The following is a 24303-nucleotide window of genomic DNA, read 5'->3' on the forward strand; positions in this document are numbered from 1 at the left end:
GTTATTATTTTAGCAGATTATTATTGTTTTTCCTGGCCTAAAAAGACACTGATGGTACATGAGAAGGGCCTCAGAAAGCCAGCTGGGCGGTTGGAGGATTATAAATTGCTTGTGGCCAGACAGAGATGCTTCATCGCCTTCTCAGGGAGGAGAAATGCTTGGTGCATGTGAAGAGTTACGCATGTTCTTTGGAATGATAAAGCTGGTGACCTAGGAGGCAGAAAGCCTACAGAAGCACATGATGTCTCAGATCTGCTCCTTCCCATGGGTGGGCACAGGAGAAGGGTTGGGAAGGGCCTGTTTTGTGGACGTGGGTTGAGGGAGATTTTAAAAGATAGAAAAACCACTGATAGGCCTGTTGCCAAAAACTGTTTTTTTCCAGAAGTTTTTATAAAACACCTACCACCTGGCTGTGTCCTGGAGGAGAATATTTGGCTGGGGGGCCAGGGTGTGGGGTGAGGGTGAGGGGGGGCAGCCAATCCCCCTGCAGGTGACTCTGTTAATGTCTAAATGGATACAGGTGTGTTCTCACAGAGGCTGAAGCAGAAAACAAAATGCACAACCATCCCTTGGGTGGGGAGGAGAGGTGCAGAGGGGCTGGCCCCAGCTCTCGTCCATCTGGAAAGGAGAGAGGAGGTGCCCCCGGGCAGGAGGGTGAGCAGGCCCAGCCCTCAGCCTGGCCTGGGCTCCGTTGGCCAGGCCGTCTGGGAGGGACGCAGCAGGCCTCTCAGAGGAGGGGCTGCAGGCTGCTGTGTGGAACCCACTTCCAGCTTTCATTTCCTTTACTCAGAGGAGCCATTTATGACAATCCCTCACGGCAGGCTGATGGGGCAGATAGCTTTTGGCAGAAGTCCTTTCTACTTCTCGCAAATTAGATCACAGAGAAAGCCGCCAGCGATGAATACAAAAAAAGTGTTCAAGGCCACTGGATGGAGGGGAACAGCTGTTAAACATCCACAAATACTAACAAGGCAGGCCCCTCCAAAAACAAATTGGGCTGTGGACAACTAAGAATGCTGTCTGGGATGCAAGTCACAACTCTGAATTATATTGTTATTATTAATTACTGAATTATAATAATAGTAATAATACAGAAATAAAATGACAACAACCAGTGTGCACAGAGAGCTTTCCAGTCCACACACACGTTTTTATTTTACCACAAAACTCTCTGATCCTAAGAGGTGGGCTGGCCGGCTGTTATCTCCCTCTGACAAGTAAGGAAACCAAGGCCACAACTGCCATATCCACTTGCACAAGGTCACACCGCTGTAGGTGCCATTGCCAGGGCTCAAATTCAGGATTTCCCCTAGCACCCTGTCCATGACGCCAGGCTGCCTCTGTGAGCTTGGGTGCAGGGCACACAGCGGTGGGCGGAGTTCATCAGGCAAAAGCTTTGAGGAATGGCCCAGAAAAGAGTCAGGGGCCCACCACTTGGAAACCTTGTTTCCCACCTCACGTTGGGGTAAGGTGCTTTAATTTACCTGCCCCTCACCTTAAAACAGGTAATATATGTTCATTGTTTAAAACAATACAGGTAGGCATAAGAACGTAGAAATAATTCCACCACTCAGAGATAAGCATTTTTAACACTTTAGTGCACCGAAATTTTATCCTTGCAAATATTTTCTCTTTGTTTTGACACATCTTTCCTCACAAAACTGGAATTGTGTTGTTCCTGTCATTTTGTAACTTCTCATTCCATATACTGTGAATATCTTTCCACGTCAAATACACTTGAACAGTATTTTTCTCATTTTGTTAAAAATGTTATATGTATGTTTTATAATTGCAGAAATCATCATAAAATTACATGCTCATTGTAAAAATACTCAAATTCAACAGTACAGAAATGCATAGCAAAGGAAGCAAACGTTTTACTTAATCTCACCCTTGGGACATAGCAGTGTTGCTAAATTTCATATTTCCTATTCATATTTTTCTAGGCACAGACTAGACATAATGAACATATGTGTATATATACTTTTTTTCCCCACAAAGTGGGCCCCTAGCCTGTTCTGCGGTTTGAGTTTCCCTCCCTGTAGGGTGGATATCTCTTCCTCTCAGTCAGTGCATGAGGTTCAGAGGCATCTTTGCTCCAGTTCTGGGGAGAGGAAAACCTGAGACTGGAGAAGGAACAACGGCGCAAGCAATGGCAACGCAGAGCCAGTTACGGCATGTGGACTAAAAGTTCCCCGAGAGGAAGGAGACTGCAGCTCGGGTAGCCACTTGCCTCCTCCGGAAGATACAGGTAATCAGGTCCCACCTCCCCGCCTCCCCTCAGGGCCACCGAGAGAAGGGGGTCCGCAGCACCGATAGCTGCCCACCTCACGGATGCTCTGTGCCTCTTCAGGTGGGCATATCCTCAGACTGTCCTGAGCCCTGTGTTGGAGAAAGAACACGACCCCAGAGTGGTGAGTTGACCTTTTGGGATGTTTATAAGTAAACAACTTTGTTCCTGATGGGTCCTACATATGCTGCCCCCACTGTCCTAAGGGGCCATTCTGTCCACATCCACAGGGAAAACCAAATTCTGTCCAATGGGCCTATAGGCCTTCGGTTTAATAACCTGAAATCAAGCATCGGTGCGCCAGCCTGGACAGCGTCCAGTAGGTCTAGAGAGGAGCCGATGAAGACTAGGAGGGGTCCAGGTCAAGATGAGGGTCAGCCTGTGCTGCTTCCCAGGGACGTGCTTTTGAGGAGCTCCTGACGGGGAGCCTGAATGCTCCTTCTGGCCGTGGAGACTTCCTGGGAGCCACCCCAAATCCTGCCTCCCCTGCTCTCAGGGGCACCTCCACCTCCCCTGCTCCTGCCTCTTGTCATGGCTGGGTGGCTGCTGCCCACACTTGGCCCACGAATTCCCTGTGAAAAGGGAGGAAGAACCGTGCAAAGAGCCACGTTAAAGACTCCAGCCCTCACAGAAGGCTTTTCCCCAGAAGTCATCTGCGAGTTGGCAAAGCCTTGGAAAGGAAGGCTTCTGAAGAGCAGGGGCAGCTGTGGGAGGCGAGCAGGTCAGGAGTGGGTGAGTGCGTTTCCTGGAGAACATGCTGCTCACATGGGAGGGGACAGGCTAATGGAGCCAGTTCTCTCCTAATGGATTAAAGTGACACAAATCAGAGAAATCAGGAAGAAGGCAATTTACGTCGGCTGCCTTCTCTCTGCTGTGGTGGGCAGAATAATGACCCACCCTCCCACAAGCTGTCCATGTCCTAATTCCTGGAACCTGTGAATATGTCACCTTTACATGGCAAAAAGGGACTTTGCAGAAGTTATTAAATTAAGGATCTTGAGATGGGGAGAGGATCCTGGATTATCCAGGTGGGCCCAATGTAGTCACAAGGGTCCTTAAAAGAGGGAGGCAGGAGGGCTGGAGTCAGAGAAGGAGATGTGATGATGAAAGCAGGGGTCAGAGTGGTCAGCCGCAAACCAAGGAATGCCAGCGGCCTCTGGAAGATGGAGAAGGTAGGGAAGGGATTCCTCCGTAAAACCTCCAGAAGGAATGCTGCTCTGCTGACACCTTGATTTTAGTCCCATGAGACCCATTTCAGACTTCTGACTTCCAGAGCTGTAAGAGAACACATCTGTGATGTTTTAAGCTAATAAGTTTGTGGTCATTTGTTGCAACAGCAACAAGAAAACTAATATACTGCTTGACAGAGAAGGGGACTGGGAGGGTATTCCAAACTTTTGTTTATAAATTTCCATTATATTTATTGCAGATAACAGTCTCCTCAGGAGGAACGTTGGTTCAGAAATTGAACACCAATGATCTACCGTCAGAAAGGACAGTGTTTAGTGGAACTATGGTCTCTGCACAAAACAGTAAGTGAGGTGGTTTTCTCAAGACTGCATTTTATTAATGTGCCACGTGTGCTCTTATCCAAGGAAGGCTTATTCTGGGATACACATTAATTTGGATCTTAGTAATTCACAGCAGCACCTGCAAATGTTCCCTGGCTAAGAAGGAATCCTCTTCTCCATCAGTAGTAGAGCATAGCTCTGCTCAGACCAGGGTGGGCCTTCAGCACGCTCCTGGGAGAAGCCACAAAAGCTGCCACCTCTCTTCTCGGTGTTTCTCAGACCCACCAAGAAAATAGTGAGAGCCAGTGACCACCAAAACAGGAGCCCAGCAGAGGTATCGGTGCCCTGCACAGTGCAGACAGAGGAAGGACGGTGTGACCCACTCCTCTCTCCTCTGGGCAGCCCCCTGCTCACCAGCTAAACAGATGCCACAGGAACAACTCGGGGTTCCCTGGGCTCACTGTGAAGGGCATGCACCTTCAATTCTGCAGAAATAAAAGGGCAAGCGTCCAGCTCTCATGCCTGGTCTTAACAGAACATGTAGTCATGCTGCCATATCTCAGCTTGCTACAGCTATTTTTAAAAGCCTGCTATGTAACTTCCACACCGACAGTTCTTGCTCTTAAATCCAGCTGGTGGGGCTCCCTCACGGTGAAGCTTTCCCTGTTGGTGTTGTCTGCCTCCGCAGGTAGCCCTGTCCGGTGCTCTCCCCACCTCAGCCTCTGCCCACTGTGCACCCTGGGTGTGCCCCGCTTTTGCTCACTGACTCCAGACCAAATCCTGGTGGATTACTTCTCATGACTCAAAATCCTGACATTTCAAAGAGCCATACTGCTTTATAACTTTCCCAGGGGACGTGGGAATAAACCACACACCCATCATAAATGAGGCCCAGATGGAGGTCTTTACAAAGGGTGATCAAACGGCCCTGGGATTGGGCAGCAGCCTCAACACAGCTGAGGGTTAAGCGGGGTATTTAATGATATTTTTAAAAAATTTGCAACTGGTATGTTCTCTAAGCATCTCTAGGAGTTAATTCACATATTAATGGACACCCACTCAGTGCTGGCCTGCGCTGGGGGCCTGAGCTTGGGTATAGCAAAGAATAGAGTCGCACAAGTGATTGTGCAAGAGGAAGATCTGGGTGTTGAGGGGACTTAATTTCACGGGGGGAGGAGGTTAGGGAAGTCCCAGGCAGCGTGCAGTTTGTTCTCACGTTCTGCTGTCTCTGCTCATCTACGCAGGCGGGGCGGGGGTGGGGAGGGGCGCGCCAGAACGCAGCACCAGGTTCTAGTCAGACCTCGTCAGTGAAGACCCGATTCGGAGTAAGGTGAAATGAAGGGTGAAGTCTGTGCACATGGCAGAGTCCCAGACAGGCTGGGGAGGGGCTTGTCATGGGCGCCCGCAGCGGGCTCCCTTGCCTCCCACCTAAGGGGCGCCTTCTCCCTCGTTTGTTCATCCTTCACCCCCTGCCCAGAGGGAGCGGGGTCTTGAGATCGCGGGGGCCCGCGGGCACCGTCCATTTCTCACGAATGCATCCCGGCTGCGTCGACACCCAGGTAGGTCGTAGCCTTTAATTTCCATGCCGCTTATTTCATCTAAAAATATCTGAGCAGCCGCAGGACTGAATCTCCCCAGGAATGACCTAAAACCAGTGTAATGAGGACTAAGGGATTGCTTCATTTCCATGTGAGAGGGGCACGTTGGGACTAGAAAGAGAGCTGCCTGGTCCTCCCAGGCAGAGCTCTTGTTTCCTTGTGCACGTCCGAGGGAGGCGGGGGTGTTCGCCCCCCACCCTCCAACTACAGCGCCCCAGGACAGAGGGAGCTGGTGAACACCGCGTTCCCTGTGAGAGGGGAATGAACAGGGGCCCAGAGAAGTCAGCAGCAGACCACTGCAGACAGCCCAGGGCCACCTCACACCTAGCCAGGTTTCTGGAAATAATGAGTGCACAAAGGTGCATAATAATCACTAAGGAGAGAACTGGAATTATCTGGAAGCCTGTTGGAGCAGCAGGGAAGGAGAGCAGAGCTGTCTTGGGAATCTGCCCCTCCCAACTCGGTGACCTCCAGCAGGTCACTTGCTCTCTCCTCCACCCCAAACAAGGGAACTAAAAATAGCAGCAGCCCCAGCAGACAGGGCACAGTACACCCCAGGTCCAGGGGCTGTTCTCAGTGCTATCTGGATCCTAATGAGTGTGTCCTCACGGCCCCTACGATGTGGGCACTACTATCACACCCATTTACAAACGAGGAAACTGAGGCACAGAGAGGCTAAGCCCTCCCGGTTTTGGGAGGCAGGCTCTCCGTACACTGCTGTCACCTTTCTGAAAGCTGGTTTATTAGAAGCTGTAACAGTTGTATATACATCCTTAGAATTCATCCTAAGAAATAATAAAGACATGGAGAAGGAGTTTGTTCATCGCAGCACTGGTGATATGAGAGTGAGTTAATAAATTATGGGACACTTGTACAAAAGAAATCTGTTCAGACCTGAAAACCCTGCTGTTGATAAATGTCTATGGGAGAGGAAAACTGTCTGCAGTATATCATTAAATGAAGATATCAGATTCCAAAATGGTACACACCGTATGATCTAATTTTTGCTACCACACGCCCATTGAAAGAGGCGTGTGTTGGTGCCGTGTAGCAGCCCACGGAGACCTGGCCTGGAGACCTGGCACAGACTAGTCCTCTGATGCACAGGTGTAAGGAAGTTTGCAGTCTCCTCTTGCAAATGCAAAGGGGATGTTCTCAGCCAAGCACACCAGGAGACACAGCCTGGGGGTCTTGGGAAAGGGTGGCTTCTCCATTCTTCTCACTTCCTAACGGGCGACATGCTCAGCTCTGCCTGCCCAGGGTGAGCTCCATCGGGCGGCGGACAGCCCCCAGCCTCTTACATTCCCATGTACGTTACCCTGACAACTCCAGCACCAACTTGTATGCTTCCAAAATCCGTGCTAGCAAGCCCACCGCCTGGATCTAACATCTGGGTCAAGGTGCAGTTTGCCATCTGCTGTCCACAGGTCACAGAGCAAGGACCAGGCCTCTCGGGTGCACACAGCCTGTCTGTGGACCTGGAGGCCAGAGGGAGAGCTGGGCAGGGGCCTGAGCATGTGGATGCTTGTCCTCTCAGAGTGGTATGACAGGTTTCAAATTGCTTCGTTTTGCTCATCAGTAGTTCCTAATTTTTCCACAGTAAACAAATATTGCTTTTGTAAAAAAAAAAAAAAAAAAAAAAAAATTTAAAAACTGAGGGCCTTTGATTAGATGATCCTTTCTAGCTCTAAAATCCTGTGATCTCATTATGGCTCTCAAATGTTGTTTTCTCTGGTTTCTTTTCTTTCCTGGCTTTACAAGAGAACGATTTTGTTTCCCACTGTGCTCACTCTAGAGATGCTGTGTTCCCCGAGGTCTGTGGGCAATGGGGGTGTAGCCTGCAGCCAGCCCTGGGCCGCCTGCGGTGAGGGGCAGGCTGCGGGTGGACGGCCGGGGCTTGGTGGGGACACTAGGTGAGGAACCTCCACGTAGCTCTCGGGGTGTGGGGTGGGGGGGGGGGGCGAGGCAGAGGAGACTGGCAGAGGAAGTAAAGTTCTTTCCCTTCTTACTATACTCCTCCCTAAAAAGAGGAAAACACTACAGTCCAAGACAGTCCAAGAAACTGTCAGCCAGGATCCTCAGAGGTTAGAGTCATTTGAGAGATTGCTAACCCAGGAGGCAGGAGTCGGAGCGTTTAATCCCTTCTCAGCCTCAGTGCGGCCCACGCCTCACTGCAGGAGGCCCTGCAGTGAAACAGAGACCCTGTTTCTTAGGAAAGAAGGTGCAAGGGGGCTCTCTCTGCAGGTGGTTTTGCTCTCAGGGGATGGGCTGGGTGCCCGGGGCCCAGAGCCTTGGGGACATAGGACCCAACACACTCGCAGGCTCTGGTGAGCAGCACTTTCTACCCAGACCGCAGGCTTTGTAACAAGGCTCTCTGGAATCTGAACAGCTTGGGTAAATGTTATTTTGAAGAAGAAAGAGAGCAGTTTACCATCCCATTATTATTATTGTTGGTGTTGGTATTAAAAAGAGGCCAACCACACACAATCCCTTCACTCGAGAATGCTGTCCTAATCAACCTGTCTGGGTCTGTCCCTTCCTTCTCGCAGCTGTGAGAGGAGCTCCATGCTCAAGGATGGGCTGCACTCTGTGGCCCATGGGGCGGGTACTGTGCTGTGGCTGGTTCTTTCAAAGTGACTTCCTCCCTGTCTGTGAAGGCCACCGACACCCTTTCCCTTAACCACAGGCTGGGGCCTCTCGAGGTGGGCCCTCCTCTCCATGAAACTTGGGGTGGGGTGGCATTGTCTCCCCTTCCCCACGATTGTGCCCAGGTTTCAGGGCGAGATGGTTCCTTGGCTTGTTGGGATGAATTTTGTGAAGTGCCTCACCTCTGATTTTGCACCCCCACTTTTTTTCCATCTGTCTTTTTGAACTCAATGGGTCCCTTGAGGACAGAAGTCTCAGGTTGTGATCCCTGTCATCAAAGTCTCGGGCAAGGCCACGCCCCGTGGCTGCCCAGTAGAGGCGATTCCCACCTGGGAGATGAAGGATCTGGGAAGCTAACCAAGCCTCAGGGGGATGGGAGCTGTCCAGAGCAGCAATGCGAAGCGATTAACTGTGATTCTGTGTTTCTATTTCTGGAGGCAGTTATCTGTTAAAGTTTTGTTCTCTATCTGGGCAGGATCCTGAGGGGCAAGCTCCGAGAGAGGAGGCAGGCTGGGAGAAGATGGCATCAGAAGAGGGCAGAAGCCAGAGTCTTCTCTTTGGTTCTCTTTCCCCATTGTGGATAACCACCCTTGCTTGAGCTGTAGTGAAGCTCTAGGGACCCTGCAATGGTTAGGATGGTCGCACCTTCTCCCCTGGCTACCACCTGTCGGTTGCCAAACACACCACTCTCCTGTCCCCAAGCCCCACCCAGCTAGCGCGCATGCCTGAAGACCCTGCCCTCAGCCACCTGGAGAACATCTGTGAGTTCTCAGCTTGACTCCCGTTCTTCCCCTCTCAGTCTCCCTTCTGTAGCTGATCTGTATGGACCCTGAGGAGAGGGACATCCTCTAACTCCTGTGTGGGTCCCTCCTCGGCCTCCCCATGGGTGTCAGCGAAATGACGGACCTCGGGCCTGAGCAGCGGCAGGCAGAGGACGCTCGGCAGTTCTCCTGTCTTGGCCCTGTCACTTTTAAATCAGAAACCACTTCCCACACACATGCCTCTTATTAGAACATCTTCCTCACCGGCTGAAGATAAACTAATAGAAATCTTGGAAGAGCTGGCTCAGAGATTTAAATAGACCAGCCAGACCCTACCCAGGGCCAGAATCACCTTAGAAAAGACGAGAAGGTGTGGACTAGGGGCCAGTGAGGAGACTCCACTTCTTCCCTTACCTAAAGATGCCACTGTAGCAATGAGGAACCTATGCGGGATGGGAGCTTTATTTTAAAATAAATATGACTGGGGCTGGGAACAAGCTAACCTTCATCTTCTGTAGCATGTCTTTTCCTCTGTAAATCTCTCCTTTATTTGAGAATGTGGTTTTCTTAAAAAGTCTGTGTTTAAGATTACTGCACATGGTCAGTTTGAGGGAAGCAGTGGTGGGAGGAGGGATGATTGTGCCGACCGAGCGCCGTGCATCTCTGTCGCTGAGAGCGGGCTGTACACTGCCTCTGCCATGTCCCCGGGAGCAAAGCATAACCAAGGGACAGTGCATATTGACATAAACAAATGACATGAGGCCTAGTTTACATTTGCTTAAGAGTGGCTTCAATAATGCACCTGGCGTTCTGGTGCTACAGTTTAAAAAACTTTTAAGTTACACCATTTTACCTCCTAGTGACTCTAGGGAAAGTTGTAACAAAGTCAACGAACAGATTTAGAATATATCTTCGTGCATTCTTGGTGTTCAAGGTGAAATAAACCTAACTCGTCACCCACAGCGGAGGAAAACCCAGGTGCGCACAGCTCGGTCAGTCACATGTTGTGGTTCCTCAGAGGGGCTCAGAGCCGGGCTTCCAGCCAAGGAGCCCCAAAGAAGGGGTTTTTCTGGGTGCACCTGCCTGGAAGGTCAGTGAGCACTGGCTCCACTTGACTGCCTCTCTCCTTCTCTCAACGAGGAAAGCAGGAGACTCTGGGGTGCTGGGTGTGGGTGAGGCTGGCACAGGTGGGCTGTGAGGGAGGGGGGCCACCAGGGATAGGGGCCTCAAGGTGAAGGGCAACCCACCACCCCGCTCACTGGCTGTTCCACATTGTGCAGGCTGCTGATTTCTTCCCGCTTATTTTCTTATCCATAAAATGGGCCTCCTGGGTTTTTAGAGAGGCTTTTCCTGGCTGTATTTGCCCTGAAGTCCTCTTTCTCCTCACTTGGGAAATTTACTAACCACAGTTAAAGCAGACAGTTGTGAAAGATAAAGAAAATAAAAAGGACCAGAAGGCCACAGCCCATCTGCTGTGCTTCGAGTCTGCGGTGAATGGTCGCTCACCTTTGTCTCCAGACTGTGGCTTTCCTTGGGGTCTAGACAGCCAGGTGCAGGAGTGGCCGAGAGACTTACCTCCCCTCCCACGGTTAACACCAAAGCAGGGCTGTTGGGGCGCATGTGCTCACATGTTACAGCTCGACAACAACGATGGGACCACAGTTGCAGGTTTCCACAGAGATTTATTTTAAACCATGGAGGGAACTTTGCACTGGGAGTCTTTACATTGGTAATGGCTACATATGGTTTCAGTTAGGGGGAAGCACAGTGGGAGAGTGAGCAGTTTAAAAACATTCACAACATTCAGCAGCATTTGAATGTAGAACCGGATATAGACAGTTTAACATTGTGGGAAGTTCTTGCTCAACCCCACCTAATCACATTCAGGAAGTCAGTGTCCAGACCACTCGGTCTGGTTGGTGGACTGTAGTGGCAGAGAGCATGGCAATGCCAGAAGGGTTCAGCTAGAACCACATTTGAGAAATCTGTTCCAGCTTTGGGCTTATTACAGTCTCAGCCTGACCCCTTGGGGAATCTCCTCATTTCAAAAAGAAAGAAAAAGATATCCATGAAGTAGCATGCCTGCTGCAGCCGGGCTCCGATGTGGCCGCAGACTGATGGCGTGCAGAATGGAAGAGTCCATGTCCCTGGTTATGGATATAGTGGTAGGCAGGCACGAATGTGGGGCTAGCACCCTCCCTGTTGTCCAGTTAATAACAGTTTTTGTACTTTTCATATAAAGAGTTTCTTTTGCAAAATGACAGTACATTGAAAAGAAGTCATTTAAAAAGCAAAGCAAATGCCATAAAACATAAATATACAAGAGTACAATGGTTACCAGTGACACAAGTGTCTTGGTCCATCCTTCATATGGGCATATGCTACTGACATAAGGCTGACATCCATTTAAACGGGGCGAAAAAGTGTATATAAGTGAAATACTTTTTTCAAACCATTTTCACTTTTTTTGTAATAGTTCACTCTCTTGCGCTTCCCAGAGAACCAAGGGGAAAAAAGGAGGAAAGAATCATAAAGATCAAGGTTAAATTCTAAATCTAACCTTTAAACCAATGTGCAGTTCTCTGATACTTTCTCTCCCAAGAAAGTCAGATATACTTTTTGACTCACAAAGGTGAACATTTTGAGGTATCTATTTTTAAAGAGATGGTACCATGATGAACTTCCACCTTCACCATCTTTTCAAACCTGCTAGGCTTTAGATGGAAAACACAGAAAGCAATTTACTAGATGTGACAGACGACAAAGGTATTGCGGTATGTTCTCATTTATCCGAGTAAGTCAGCCACATGCAGGTTGCTCACTGGTAATGGTTTAGGCCAGTCCGATAATAAACAACATTCATGGAATCATAAGATTGCAGGATTGGAAGGGATCTTAAGAATGATCACTGAATTCAACCCTTACTCAAGGCTTTCACCTCCTTTCCACATCTCGGACAAGGGGCTATCTATTGTCTGTTCAAAAGTTGCCTGGCATGGGAAACAGAGGAGGAATCCCGTTCCAATTTTGGACAGATCTAATTTTTAGACACTGCTTTTGTGTGTTAGGCCTCTCGGTGGAAAATGGTAATGTTTCAAGGCAAAAATACAAACTAAAAACCCTGAGGGCTGGTATGTATATACTTCTTGGTTGTAAAGTTGAGCTAAAGTTTAAAAATGAACATGGATGTTCCTGAATTAAGTTATCCACATATGATACTCGGTAGTCAAAGACAAAGGCAAACGGAGGGAATAGCAAGAACTAGAAAGTCCAAGCCCTGAGGGGGGGTGCTGGGCTGCCCCTGCCTTGGCAGAGCCAGGTCTCCGAGGCAGTGGCTGCCTGAGCCCTTTTTACTGACACTGAATTGAGAAAAACGTTTGCTTCCACTTGGTGAGCGCCACTGCGATGAGGATTTATCACAGTGACCACTTTATACTGAGATGACCCATTACCGGCAAGAACGATTTAAAGCCGAGAGAGAAATGGAGGGCAGCAGCTGCCTGCTTATGCGCCAAAAGGCTGATGCTGCGTATTAGTGTAATGCCACAGTTGTCCAGAACAATCTCCTCCTGCCACAGGTCAAGGTCTTAAGCCCGGCTCACCTGTGTAATTATGGAATTATTATGTAAGTTCTTCCAGGCCAAGTCCGTGCATGCAGTGGTCTCCAGCTCCACCTCACGGCCTCCAGTGAGGGGCTGTGCCCCCAGAAAGTTCAAAGGTTAGTTACTATGGATCATTTTAAGATAACAGTTCCAGGTATTTCCAAAGAAAAAGAAACTGATTCTAGCCTTAGCTGTGGGAAAACCTGACTCTCAAACTAATGAGCCTCTGAGGAAACCCCTCATGGCAAACTGTGTGCTGCCTCCCTCTCTGTTGTCATGAGCATCTGCCTCTCATAGTGACGAGCTCAGGCTCCAGGACTGCAGCTGAGCACTTGATATCCTCTGGCAACTCCAGACCACTTGTGGTCCCCGAGCACCAGGCTGATGCCAGATCTTGGGCCTTTGTTTACGCTGTTTCTGCAACCTGGAAAATCATTTCCTTACCCGACTCACTCCACCTCAGCTCAGAAGTCCTTTCCTCTGTGAAGTCCCTCCAGCCCCACCTGGGCGTAGAGGCATCCTGTGCAGCTCCTGGGGCAGGACCCCACACACACCTCTATCACTGAATTTACCATATCGTACTGAAATGATCTATCTACTCCTCAGTGTGGCTTCTGCCCATACCAGGGAATGGACCTCATCCTCCCAGGGCCTAGTTCAAAGCCTGGCATATGGTGGGCACTCAACAAATGGCTGAACTGGACTAGAATCTGAAGGATCATCTAGATAACTCAGTGTTCAAAATGGACTTAATTTCTGTTTTTTCCAATTGAGTCACTGGATATTCACTTTCATATCAGGAAAAATTTAACATTATTTTAAAGGAGAGAAAAAGAAGAATGTTTTGGCAAAATGATTGCTTTCACTTTAAAATATAAATCTTAGTGAACAAGGTCACTTACATACAATTAAACTACTATGAAAAGGCAAACCAAAGGAATCTCATTTAATGAATACTTATGTCCAGTAACTTTGATACAGAGTTTTAGAGCTATCCCTTTGCTTAAAAGTCAAAACTGATTGTTTAAATCAGTTGATTGTTAAGCAAAAAGAAATTATACTTTAAAAAAATGGATCTCAAAACATGAACAAGTGATGTTCCCAAGAAGGGCAAGTGCTGTAGGCGCAGGGACTCGCTCCAGGCCAGCCTTCAGACAACAGGGTAAGGTGCATTCAGTGTCCCTGGATTTCCACTTATTTGTTGCCACTGGGATGGTCTCTGGGGAAGACTATATGAGTGAGTTTATGCTGAAGACCTACAATAATTGCCTCATTGTGGAGTACCCACCCACTCATAACCATAGGGCTGGGGCCAAAAGAAGTGTCAAATTCGCTTATGATAAGAGGAGCAAACCTGGTTCCTGAGAGCTCCCTGTCTCAAGGCGCTGGAAGTCACTCCTCCCACTCATGCCATTACCAGCTAATGTTCAAAAACAATTGTTCCTTGAAAATTCTTCTTTTAGATTCTCTTGTTTACACCTCAGCTATATCTAACTGCCTGGTATGACTAAAGTGTGTTTTGTGCTTGGAATGTTCTAGATCTCTGAAGATCCCTTCCAGTTTTGTGATTTTAAGATTCTTTGAATAATTCAAACAATCAAATGAGAAATACATTATGGTTGATTGACCACATATAAAAAGACACACGATTCCAAGTAGTTTATCTAAAACCACACTGGCTACTGTGGAGACATACCCAGGCAGTTAAAAGTTCTAGCAACATCATTTCTTTGGAGAAACTGAGAGCATGTGATTGGTCTTATCCTACCAAATAAAGAATAACCATGTGCATGATATGTGCAGTTTTTCCACTTTCCCAACATTGCCATGTTAGGCCTTACTTGCCAGAGCTGCTGCATGTTGAAGTAATAGAGCAAAAATTTATGTAAAGTGCAATTCCAACATCAGCACATATGTCTCTGTGAGTTACAAAAATGCTGGAGACACTCAATGTAAAACTCAAGAATTCACAGTATTACAAACACAGTTGGTTTGCCAAGCGGTTCTCACCAAATTGAAGCACCCCCACAGAGGAGGAGAAAGAAAAGGGCAGCGCCATGGATACCTCGACATATCTGTGGTTTTTTGATCATGACTCCCATCACCAGTGAGGTGTCAAGTGGTTTCAACCTCTAAGTGCCTCTGTGGGCTGGGAGCCGTGCTGGGAGGGAGATGGCTGGAGTGACGTGCAGGGTCCCAGACCAGAGTGACTGTGGTGTACACATGTGATCCAGCGGGGACAGTCAGCTTCCCTGATGGAGTCTGAGCTCATCTAGACCCAACTCAGACCCATATCAGGCTGCTGGGTGCCTGATCTACCGCCTCCGTAACACTGTGTTCCCCTCTCTGCGTACAGGCCGCTCCAAAGTTCAGGAAGGGAAAACAGAGCGATTCGTTTCTATTACTCATTTCCAACACAGAGCTCTCTACTAGGTACAACTCACTAAGTGGCTCCAGGTTCTAGTAGTAAACTACAATATAGATATTTGAATATTTTAAATTTAATTCCCTTTTTAATGCTCTCTCACAGAGCAATCATGCAGAACAGACTCAGATTAGTTGTAGTAGCTTTGACTGACGGCAAGCAAGGGTAGTGTGGAAGGGGCAGTGAAGTGACAAGTGGTAATTGCTTCCACACGTGTGCGCACACACACAACCTTAGAGTCTGGTTACACGGGCTGATCTGGTCTGAAGTCTCGGGTGATGGCTGTCGTGTACCGTGGCTGCACAGGGCACACCCACTGGTCCTGCTTCCCAGAGCTGCAGCAGCAGAACAATCTCTGGGAAGCCCCATCCCCAGGAAGCATACGTGGTCAGTGTTAGGGGTGTGGTTGGTAGTACTTCTCCCGGTTAGAAAGAAAAGTAATTAATGATCACGAGGGAAAAAAACTGCTTTCCAGGAAGAGAGAAAAAAAATAGGATTTCAAATATTACCACCAAAAATTGTCAAATCAGAAGTGAACAAGACACTGAGGAGGTAGGGCTTGGATAGGGAAGGGCAAGTAATTGGCCTGTTTATCTGCAAGGCTTTATTTAACCTGGCGATCCCCAAGAGACTCAGAGATCCCCCCCCCCCAATGCTCCCAACAGGTAAGGGCTGAATGAGGTGGAAGATATAAAGTGCTTAGAATGGGGCAGGTGCATAGCACATGCCTGCTGCTAATTTAAGTTCTATTTTTATAGGTGAAAATAAGATTTTTAAAAAGGACTTCAATATCCCAAGTTGAGTCACTACAGACAAGAATATTTCCCTGTATCAAGTTTGATTGAATTCCCTTAAAATTCAGGTTCTTCAGGTTCATTTTCTAAAGCCCTTTTTTTTACATTCCCAACAGGATCACAGCATGAGCTGTAGGATTCAGTACCTTTTATGTCTCAGATCACACGATTTAATATGAAACTGTGCCAAGTGTTCTGATAAAATACATTAAGATAAAAATCTTTAAATATCTAGTTTTTAAAGGGGAAGAAGATACAGATGGTGAGGAATAGAGCAGGATACAATCTCGCAGTGATGAACACGTTCAAGTTCAGAGGTGACGTCACATGGAAAAACACATCCTAAACACATTTGTTTTTGAAGAACATAGGGTTTTGTTTTGTTTTTTTAATATTCTGAGCGAGGGAGAGCTGTGTCAACAAAACTAAAACATAAGACTCAGAAGGCTCCAACGGAATTAGAAATGATCCAGGCACTGATAGCTGAAGCTCTGAGTTACAATAATCTACTTCTGTGATGACAATGGTTGGCAGCAGCTTTCTCACATTTTTTAATGTGGGAAAAACGAAACTGAGGCAGAAACACAAGGTCGCTTCTACCTAATAAGAACATGAATGAGTTAGATATTGCAAATGGATCAGGTGATTGATTCAAGCAGTCAGTTGGTAAATCTATGGTTTTCCAAATCTCTCAAGTGAAGAGGATTTCTATGAAAGCAGAAACTGCAAATAAACAGTGTAAATACATACACTCTGGTAAGCAGCAGATGAAGGTGGGGGTAGACAAACAGAAGAGAAGAAAAAGATGCTGACCACATAATATGTCCACAGTGAAGAAAACATGGAAACTACTTTATAATGACCCCAAATACCCTGAACAGATACTTTCCTCATTTCTCCCACACACAAAGCAACAAGTAAAATGAAGTGTTGAGAAATATAAAAATTAAACACCCCACAAAGAGTTTTCAGTATACTCAAAACAATGTAGCACAGCCAGACTGTATAAACCATTTGTTAAAAAAATATCTTCTTTTATATTGTGGAAAGAGTCCCCTTGCCAATGTTCACTCGCTAGCTCACCACTGTGTGCGCGGGAAGTATGCAAACTCAGCCCGGTTCTAGTTTCTCTCTTCTCCCACATCTGCTTTACAGCTCCAGTAATGATTGGGATTAGAACAACCGCTTCTTGAGTAAATACTCTCTTTCTGATGCCTGGCAGTGTCATCAAGACACTACTGGGGTCATATCCCACAACTGTGAAAAGAAAAAGAAGATACATGATGAACTAAAATTAAATGATGTTGAGGATAAACAATTCTTATAACTAAATTCAAGAGAACTTTTTAATTTAGCAGGCAACTAAATACTAAGATGATTTCTAAATCCATAAAATAGAATTTTTCCATCAAAAAGTTCAAGATAAATCTCAAAAACATGACAATGGCACCTGGGAATTTTAATCCAGCAAATGGAGAATAAAGGCAGATTAGATTCATTTAAGGGGGAAGGGAACTAACAAGTATTAGGCACCAAATGGGTACTAGTGATGTGCCGTGTCCTTTCCCTATCTTATTTAATCTTCCAAATAGTTCTACAAGATGTCTCATTTTCAAAAGTAAAGGAACTGAGGCTCCCAGAGTTTACTTTAAACTTGCTCAAAGTCACAGAGGCCTGGGAGCTTCCAAAGGGCGTTATTTTAACCACCTCATCGTGCTGCTGCCTCCAACAATGGACCAGCACCGGCCCGGGAAGTAGAGCTCAGTATGCTGGGTGAGCCTGTGCCTCTGGGTTTCTCAGGGAATAACGCAGGTGTGGCCCCCTCTGTCCTGGGCCTCTGCTGTGGCACTGAATCCATTTGGCCTACCACAGTCCTCGGAGAGGCCATGGAGGAATGCTTCTGGATTAATTGATCTCACTGGGAAAAGATCTTATTACTTGTTGGCTTATTCAAGTCCTGCCTTTCATTCAATGCTCAGCTCAAATCCCACCTCCTTCATGAAGCCATCTCCAGCAGCACCATCACCTGCTACCGAACTCGTAGAGTAATTCTGGTCTGTATTACTCTTTTGGCCGCTGAACATGTCACTTATTATTAACTGTCTTTTTAAGAGTATGTCCCCAGTAGACTAGCCATTCCTTGCAGGCAAGAGCCATGTCTTATTTTGGTGTATACAGCCAGTGCCTGGCGTGGGGCCTTGCATGTAATGGGTTCTCAAAAACGCTTACTGCCAAGGGTAACCTTCTGAGCAGACCTCACATAGCCTTGGTGCTCCTGTATATTTACATAGGGCCAAAGACGGAAAGCTTCTAAAATAAGATGGCGTCCTACCTTAATAACCTTGTCAGTTCCAGAAGTCAGTAACCACCCTCTGGTTGCATCAAAATGCACATGCACAATGTTATGTTTACTGTCATGGAAGGTAGCTGTGGGCGCACGTCTGGAAAGAGCAAAGAAAGTTTCCAAGAGTGAAAAGTCGTGACATATGAATGAAGGAGATCTAAGGTGACATGAAGCTCTAATTTTTAGCCAAATGGCTAAAACTGCTTCACTGTTAGAAATACTCCTTAGAGCTACCTTTATTCCCTGGTGACCTGTTCTGATTTTTTAAAAAAGGTAAAAGGATTCTTATATTCTCCAAAATGGGAAGCTGATGATGAAATTTCCAAAAGTCTTTCTGGAGAAATTGCTGCTCTGATAGAATCCGAAAATCTCTACCTGTACTTTTGACAAATCTAAAAAAACCCGCAGTGCCTTTGCCAAGTTTAATCTTAGACTTGCCGGTAAAATAGTCTACCTTTGCCTATTTAATTGAAAAAAAAAAAAAGCATCCTCGTTAAAATGCCTAAGATACTACTATCGTTCTAATGGAAGGGCTATCCATTCTTTTTCCTCTTTTCACTGGTATAACTGCAGGCTTAGTTTTTCTGTAGTATTCTAATACTTTAACAAGTAAAACAATATATAAACATTGTTATTTGTTTTGTATTTTTTAATCTATGCATTTTTTTTAGTAAGAAGGCTTGTCAGCTGCCGAGGTGCTCTAGAGGCAATGCAAACGCTTCCACGGAGAAGAGGCAGAAGAACCAGGGACATGGGAAGGGGGACAGGGACATGGGGAAGGAGGCAGCTGTTCTCTAATCATGTTTCAGGAGTTCCTATTCCTCTGCAGTGGACTCTCTGAAGCGGCTGTTTTCTTCTTTTTATCTATAGTTAAATCTGGAGAAGAGATCTTTGGTATACTAAAAATGATCACTGTAAAATATTTAGAATTAAAGATTTGGGTTTAATTTGTAGTCATTTAGACTCTCTGGGTCTGTCTTTATAAAATGAAGAATTAAACTAGATATCCCCAAAGTCTCCTGCAGCTCTCTAATTTAATGAGAACTCTCTTATTAATTTCATCACATACGATGAGTGGAAAATAATCAATGAACATAAATGCTTACTTATGCAAGGGCATCTTAACTTTTTTTGATATGAATAAACAAGAATGAAAAAACACATAAATTAGGGTTATCTGTAAGAGAATGCTTTGGTGTATTAATTTTCCAAGAACTTCCTTTAAATGCTGACCTCCTCTGGTGCATTTTAAATATGTTTCTATTTACATGCAGCTTTTAAGACACCCATCTAGTACTTAAAATGATTTTACTATATCCAAGGTGCTGGGGGGAGGAGGGGCAGGGAGGATTGGGCAGACAAGTCTCCTTGGAGATCCTGCTGTAAGTCACTAAAAGGGAAACTTGTTGCAGAGCATTCTGTTCACACCTGGGGCAGTTTTCAATGAGCCGACATTAAAGAAACACCACCGATTTGTCCCACCCCTGCAAGCACACTGAGGCGCAGTAACCTAAGGTCTGGGTGATTGGGCAACACCGACCAGCAAGACTGAGTAGCTGGGCAACTGGCACTATTTGCTTCTTAGGTGAAGTGGCTTAGCTCTTCCTGGAAAATGAAACCTTTGCAGCCCGTGGGCTGACTCGGCTCCTGTAGTAAGATACCAGCTTGGGCTAGAAAAGGAACCCTGGGCTCCTGCACTGCCGGGCAACTCAAGGAAATGAGCAGACAGAAGGGTCCGCTCGAAGAACATCTATTTGCAATGCACACACCCCTGGGATTGAGAAGAGCACAAAGATGCATTCTTTGCGTGTCCTTCCTCTTCTCCTATCTCACCAGAGAAGAGGGCTCTGCCCACTTGCCATGGTCTGTATTCTAAACCGGCAGGAACTAGGGCACTCTTAGTCATGTCGGTAGCGCTGGGTGCAGCTCTCAGATCACATTCTCTCCTTAACCTTGACAATTCTGCAGACTGCTGGAACTTACTCTTCATCTGTGATGGCCTCGTGGCAGCTGTCACAGACTCTCACTTCAAACTCGAAGCCCATCAGAGGGATGGAGGAGCGCTTGGAGCTGCACTTGCCGCAGACAGCCTTCCCGCACTTGCGGCAATGGTGCTGGAGGGAGAGAAAACAGACACTTGCCACGGCTCCTGCGCCTCAGCCTCTCCAGGCAGGCTCAAGTGTGATCAACAGCATTCAGGTGAGGATGCTAAACAAGGGTGCCCCAGAAAACTGAAGGACACACCAGGTGTGTTCTCTTTGGCACTCTTTATTCACAATGAGGACTGGTGGGAAACACATCTGACTGTGCCACCTCTCCACTGCCTCCTTTTCCCCATTCTTGGACCTTTCCAATTATCATCAGTATCAACTCTACAGGAACCACCCAGTGGTCACGTTATCTTAAAGCTGGGTGTACTGAGGAAGTGCCATCTCCAGAGATTATAAGAACACGGAGGAAACCTGATTGAATCCATTGTCTACACTTTGGCCACGTTCAAGTTAGGTGACTAATATTTGATTTCCTTGGGGAGGACCAAACCCAACCATGGAATTAGATAGAAAATGCTGTATTATAAGTAGATCTAAATAACTAAAAGATGCAAGGAGGCAAAGTAAAATTATTAAGAAGAAATAAATAGCACTTCTATAATTTCATGGTTTGGTATCAGCATGAGCTAAGCATGACCCCTCTAATTTTAAGGTATATTTCAATAGAAGCCACTAGAATTTTAATGTCATGTCCCTTAACTACTTACTGGGAACAAGTCACTACAAAACTGAATCCAGTAGGAATGAACTACAGTAGATAAAGAGAATAAATTAATGTGCAGTCACAAAGCGACTCCCTGATAATTTACCCCACCACAACTCCCGCTACTTCTTCTCAGATCACAGGGTGAAGTTATTTCCACACTATTACATTTTGATGAAGCAGCCATACCACCCACCTGTCTTAGGCCAATCTTCTTACTGTCCCACATTTGCTTGAAGTTCCAAAAGAAAGGCTGATTACACTTTTGGCAGGAATCACTGTCCAACCATTCAGGAGTCTTGTCAAATAAAGCACACAACAGGTCACAGTGAGAAGCAGTGAGGACAAGGGAGCCATTGACAATGATGAAACTCACAGAAAATAAGCATGTGTTTATAAGAAACGGAGGTGAGATTTCTCAATCACTTAAAAAATATTTACTGAATGCTTATATGTATCAGGCCCTGGGGATGTAGAGGTGAATAAAAAGAATTTCTACCATTATGGAGCTTATAATTTATCAGGGAAGACTAAACATGAGATATTAGTAATAGTGATTATTTAAGTAAGTAGAAGTGCAAAGTCCTGATAAGGAGAAGCACAGAATACTGTGAGAGTGGTGTGACCTGGCCTGGGGTTCAGGGGTGTCCAGGGATGGCTGGGGCCATATCACATAGTCTTGATAGCCATGTTGAAGATTCAAGACTTTATCTCATATTCTCTGATCGTATGCAATTATATTTTCTCTGGTCGTGTACACTTATATATAACTGCACAGTACACACACACACAGCTACCCGTGTTGGAGGGATACCACTTCACCACAGTGGGCACTCAGGGAAGCTACCTGTCCACTGTCCAGTCATGGCAGGCCCAGCAGAGCTTGGGTCACACAATACTCTGGTTCTGTTCACTAATTCCCAACTCATCATGAGTACTCCAAACTAGGTCAAACAGGTTTAAAAGACGTGTTAGGCTTAAAGCTATTTTTTTAGCAAATCTTCACAGGTTATGCACGTAGTGACTCTGCATTGGCTTCTAGAGTTCCATGTTCAGCTCTGTAAATTCATCGTCTGGCAGAGGACTGATCTCTTTCCACATATCACCAAACCCAAGGAACCTTGAGAAATATATCCAACCCCAGAGTTTCCCAAAAGTGAATTCCAGGGAACTCTGATTTGACTCACAGGACACTTACTGTAAAGGAGGCCTGAGATCAAACAAGTTTGAGAAACGTGGTAAACAATAGCCCGCCCCCTCTACGAGATTCATAGTGGACAGCAGCATAGTAAAGGCACGGGGAGGCCTTTTTCTATTGGTGTAATCTTTTTCTGAGGAAAACCTGTTACAGAACAGATTTTCGGATTTAGCCTACTCTCCTACCTTTAAGAAGAAATGAACCTAAAGCTATATACTGTCTCAAAAAGAAAAAGTAAAAAGGTGACATCTTAAGAGTTATAATTGTTGGTCTATTTATTTTATTAAAACTGAAGAAATAAGCCTTCATTTGCTTTGTAATTTTTATGCCCTAATCAGTTTAAAGACAGATTTTGTAAAATAATACAAAGTTTTTAGCTAAAGACAACATTTTACCCCTAAAAGACTTACCTATGTTGTCACTTTTCAGAACACTTAGTGCAGGAAAATCAGGAAGATTTACAAAAAACTTGCGCGCGCGCACACACACACACACACCATCTTTTACAAGGAAGAGTGCAGGTTTAATACAGATCAAATGCATCACAGTGGCTGTCTATGAGGGAATTGGGAGTAACGATCAGGAATGGGAAAAAAAATCAGTATGATTCCATTTTTTGTCAAAAAAAAATCTTACATATGTGTATATGCAGAGAAAAATGTAGGGAGGATGTCTGCCAACATGTTAAGGGTGATATTTCTAGGTGGTGGTATTATGAGTAATTGACGTTTTCTATTTGTTAACAGGCACTTTGTAACTTTTCTACAAAGAACATGTATTATATATACTTTAAAAAAATGGTAAAAGTTTCAAAAAATGGATTTTATTAACTGTATAGACACATTTAACATGTTTATGGGATGTCAACCCCATCCTCGTTCAGCCACTCAGGTCTTCCATCACCTGCCCCACCTGCTCTGCTGCCAGCCTGTCATCTCTGACTGCTTCTAGCCCTCATGAGCACTAACGCTCTGCATGTGACCTCTCGCGTTCACCCTGTCTTTACCCTTCGTGTTTCTTGTCCTGGTCAGAGCATGTCCAGGCCTCATCAGTTTTTGAGCACTATATCCTTCCACAAAACCTTTGCTGAGAACGTCAGCCGTCAATGATAAGGCTCCTTCCTAAATACCCAGCACTAATGCTGTCTCCTACATTGACCATAATGGAATCATTTTCACCATTTAATAGTTTTCTCCCACATGTCTTTTCTTCCAGAAAGTCTGCCAGCACTTCAGGGCAGGGACTGCTTCATTACACGTCTCAGACCTCCTGAGGTGAGCACTGCACGGCACTTGCCATAACCAGAGTGTAGCTCCACAGACACATCTCGGGATACGTGTTTATAAAATTTGACGCTTGTGAAAAATGGATGGAACCATCTCCACTGCTCACTTAGAGCTCTGAATCACTCAGTAAGATTTAAAACAGTCAACAAGTACTGAGAGCCCATTTATCTACATCATTTTTAAGCAAGATGGCTCAAAGGACTGTCCGTCAACCACCTGGTTTTGTCTTTGGAAACCACAACATTATCCTTCTTTGGGTCTCTGTCCATCAAGGGTGGAGGTAGTGCGCAGTGAGGGAAAAGAGCCCAGCAGTTCCCTCTCCCCTGGTCTGGTCAGTTAGGTCTGGGAAGAAGCCAGGACAGACAAGGTGTGACGTCCCTCACCCAAAGCAGGTTACCTCACCCATGCAGACTCACCAGTCACACGGAGAGAGCCTGGCCAGCATGGCTAGTGCACATTGTACCGATTTCCCTGCCTTCATACTGATGGGGCCAAGTGGTACTTTCAAAAGCAATATTCTACAATTTCCCACTTCCTAACAGTAACGATCATTTTAATTAGTTACTAATAGAACTCCCGTGGATTTATGGTTTAAGCAAGTCAAGCTTTAATCTTCTTAAGCATTTAATTACTGGCATTTAAAAGGCATTACATTGAGGGTAACAGCAACTACTCTGTTGAAATGAGATTGAGTGAGGTCATGGAAAGAAGTTGGGTAATTGCTTTTGTCTTTTGAAAGTGTTGCTTTTCTGCCTAATTTTTGCATCCTGCAAGAAAATAAATTTGAAGAATATATACTGTCAAAGGAAAAGTTTACCCAGCATAATTCTAGGGAAATGAGAAAATGGTTAACTTCAAAGTACTTGTCAAAACGGATTCAGTTGTTAAGATGCTCAAAGATGAAAAAGAAAACAAAAAAAAGAAGGTTATGATAAAACTTAAATATATGCTTAAAAATGACAAAGTATACATTTACATCTGGAGAACTGTTTAGAACATGACTCATAAAGAAGTACAAAAATAATTATTTCTAATATTTCTATTAATACCAAACTAAGGATTCTTCATCAAATACCACTTCTCATACACTAGCC

General features: G+C 45.8%; 1 protein-coding gene and 1 long non-coding RNA gene across 4 annotated transcripts in view; one reads left to right on the forward strand and one right to left on the reverse strand.

Annotated features, from left to right (window-relative positions):
* The first annotated feature begins 236 nt into the window (after window positions 1-236).
* LOC131410174 (uncharacterized) lies at window positions 237-23372 on the forward strand. The gene is made up of 5 exons (XR_009221175.1): window positions 237-268; window positions 2103-2251; window positions 2354-2414; window positions 3720-3822; window positions 23139-23372. It is a non-coding gene; the product is annotated as an uncharacterized LOC131410174 (long non-coding RNA).
* The window catches only part of WDFY2 (WD repeat and FYVE domain containing 2), a 182924-nt gene continuing 169089 nt past the window's right edge, over window positions 10469-24303 (reverse strand). For all 3 annotated transcript variants that reach the window (XM_058548108.1, XM_058548110.1, XM_058548109.1), the window contains exons 9-12: window positions 20922-21023; window positions 19955-20085; window positions 17960-18068; window positions 10469-16884 (exon numbers count right to left, since the gene is read on the reverse strand). In XM_058548108.1, coding sequence (XP_058404091.1) covers window positions 16855-16884; window positions 17960-18068; window positions 19955-20085; window positions 20922-21023 — 372 coding nt within the window. In that variant the 3' untranslated portion in view covers window positions 10469-16854. The remainder of the gene's footprint in view (window positions 16885-17959; window positions 18069-19954; window positions 20086-20921; window positions 21024-24303) is intronic.

The sequence above is a fragment of the Diceros bicornis genome, chromosome 9 (genome assembly GCF_020826845.1).
Source record: "Diceros bicornis minor isolate mBicDic1 chromosome 9, mDicBic1.mat.cur, whole genome shotgun sequence".
Classification (NCBI taxonomy): Eukaryota; Metazoa; Chordata; class Mammalia; order Perissodactyla; family Rhinocerotidae; genus Diceros; species Diceros bicornis.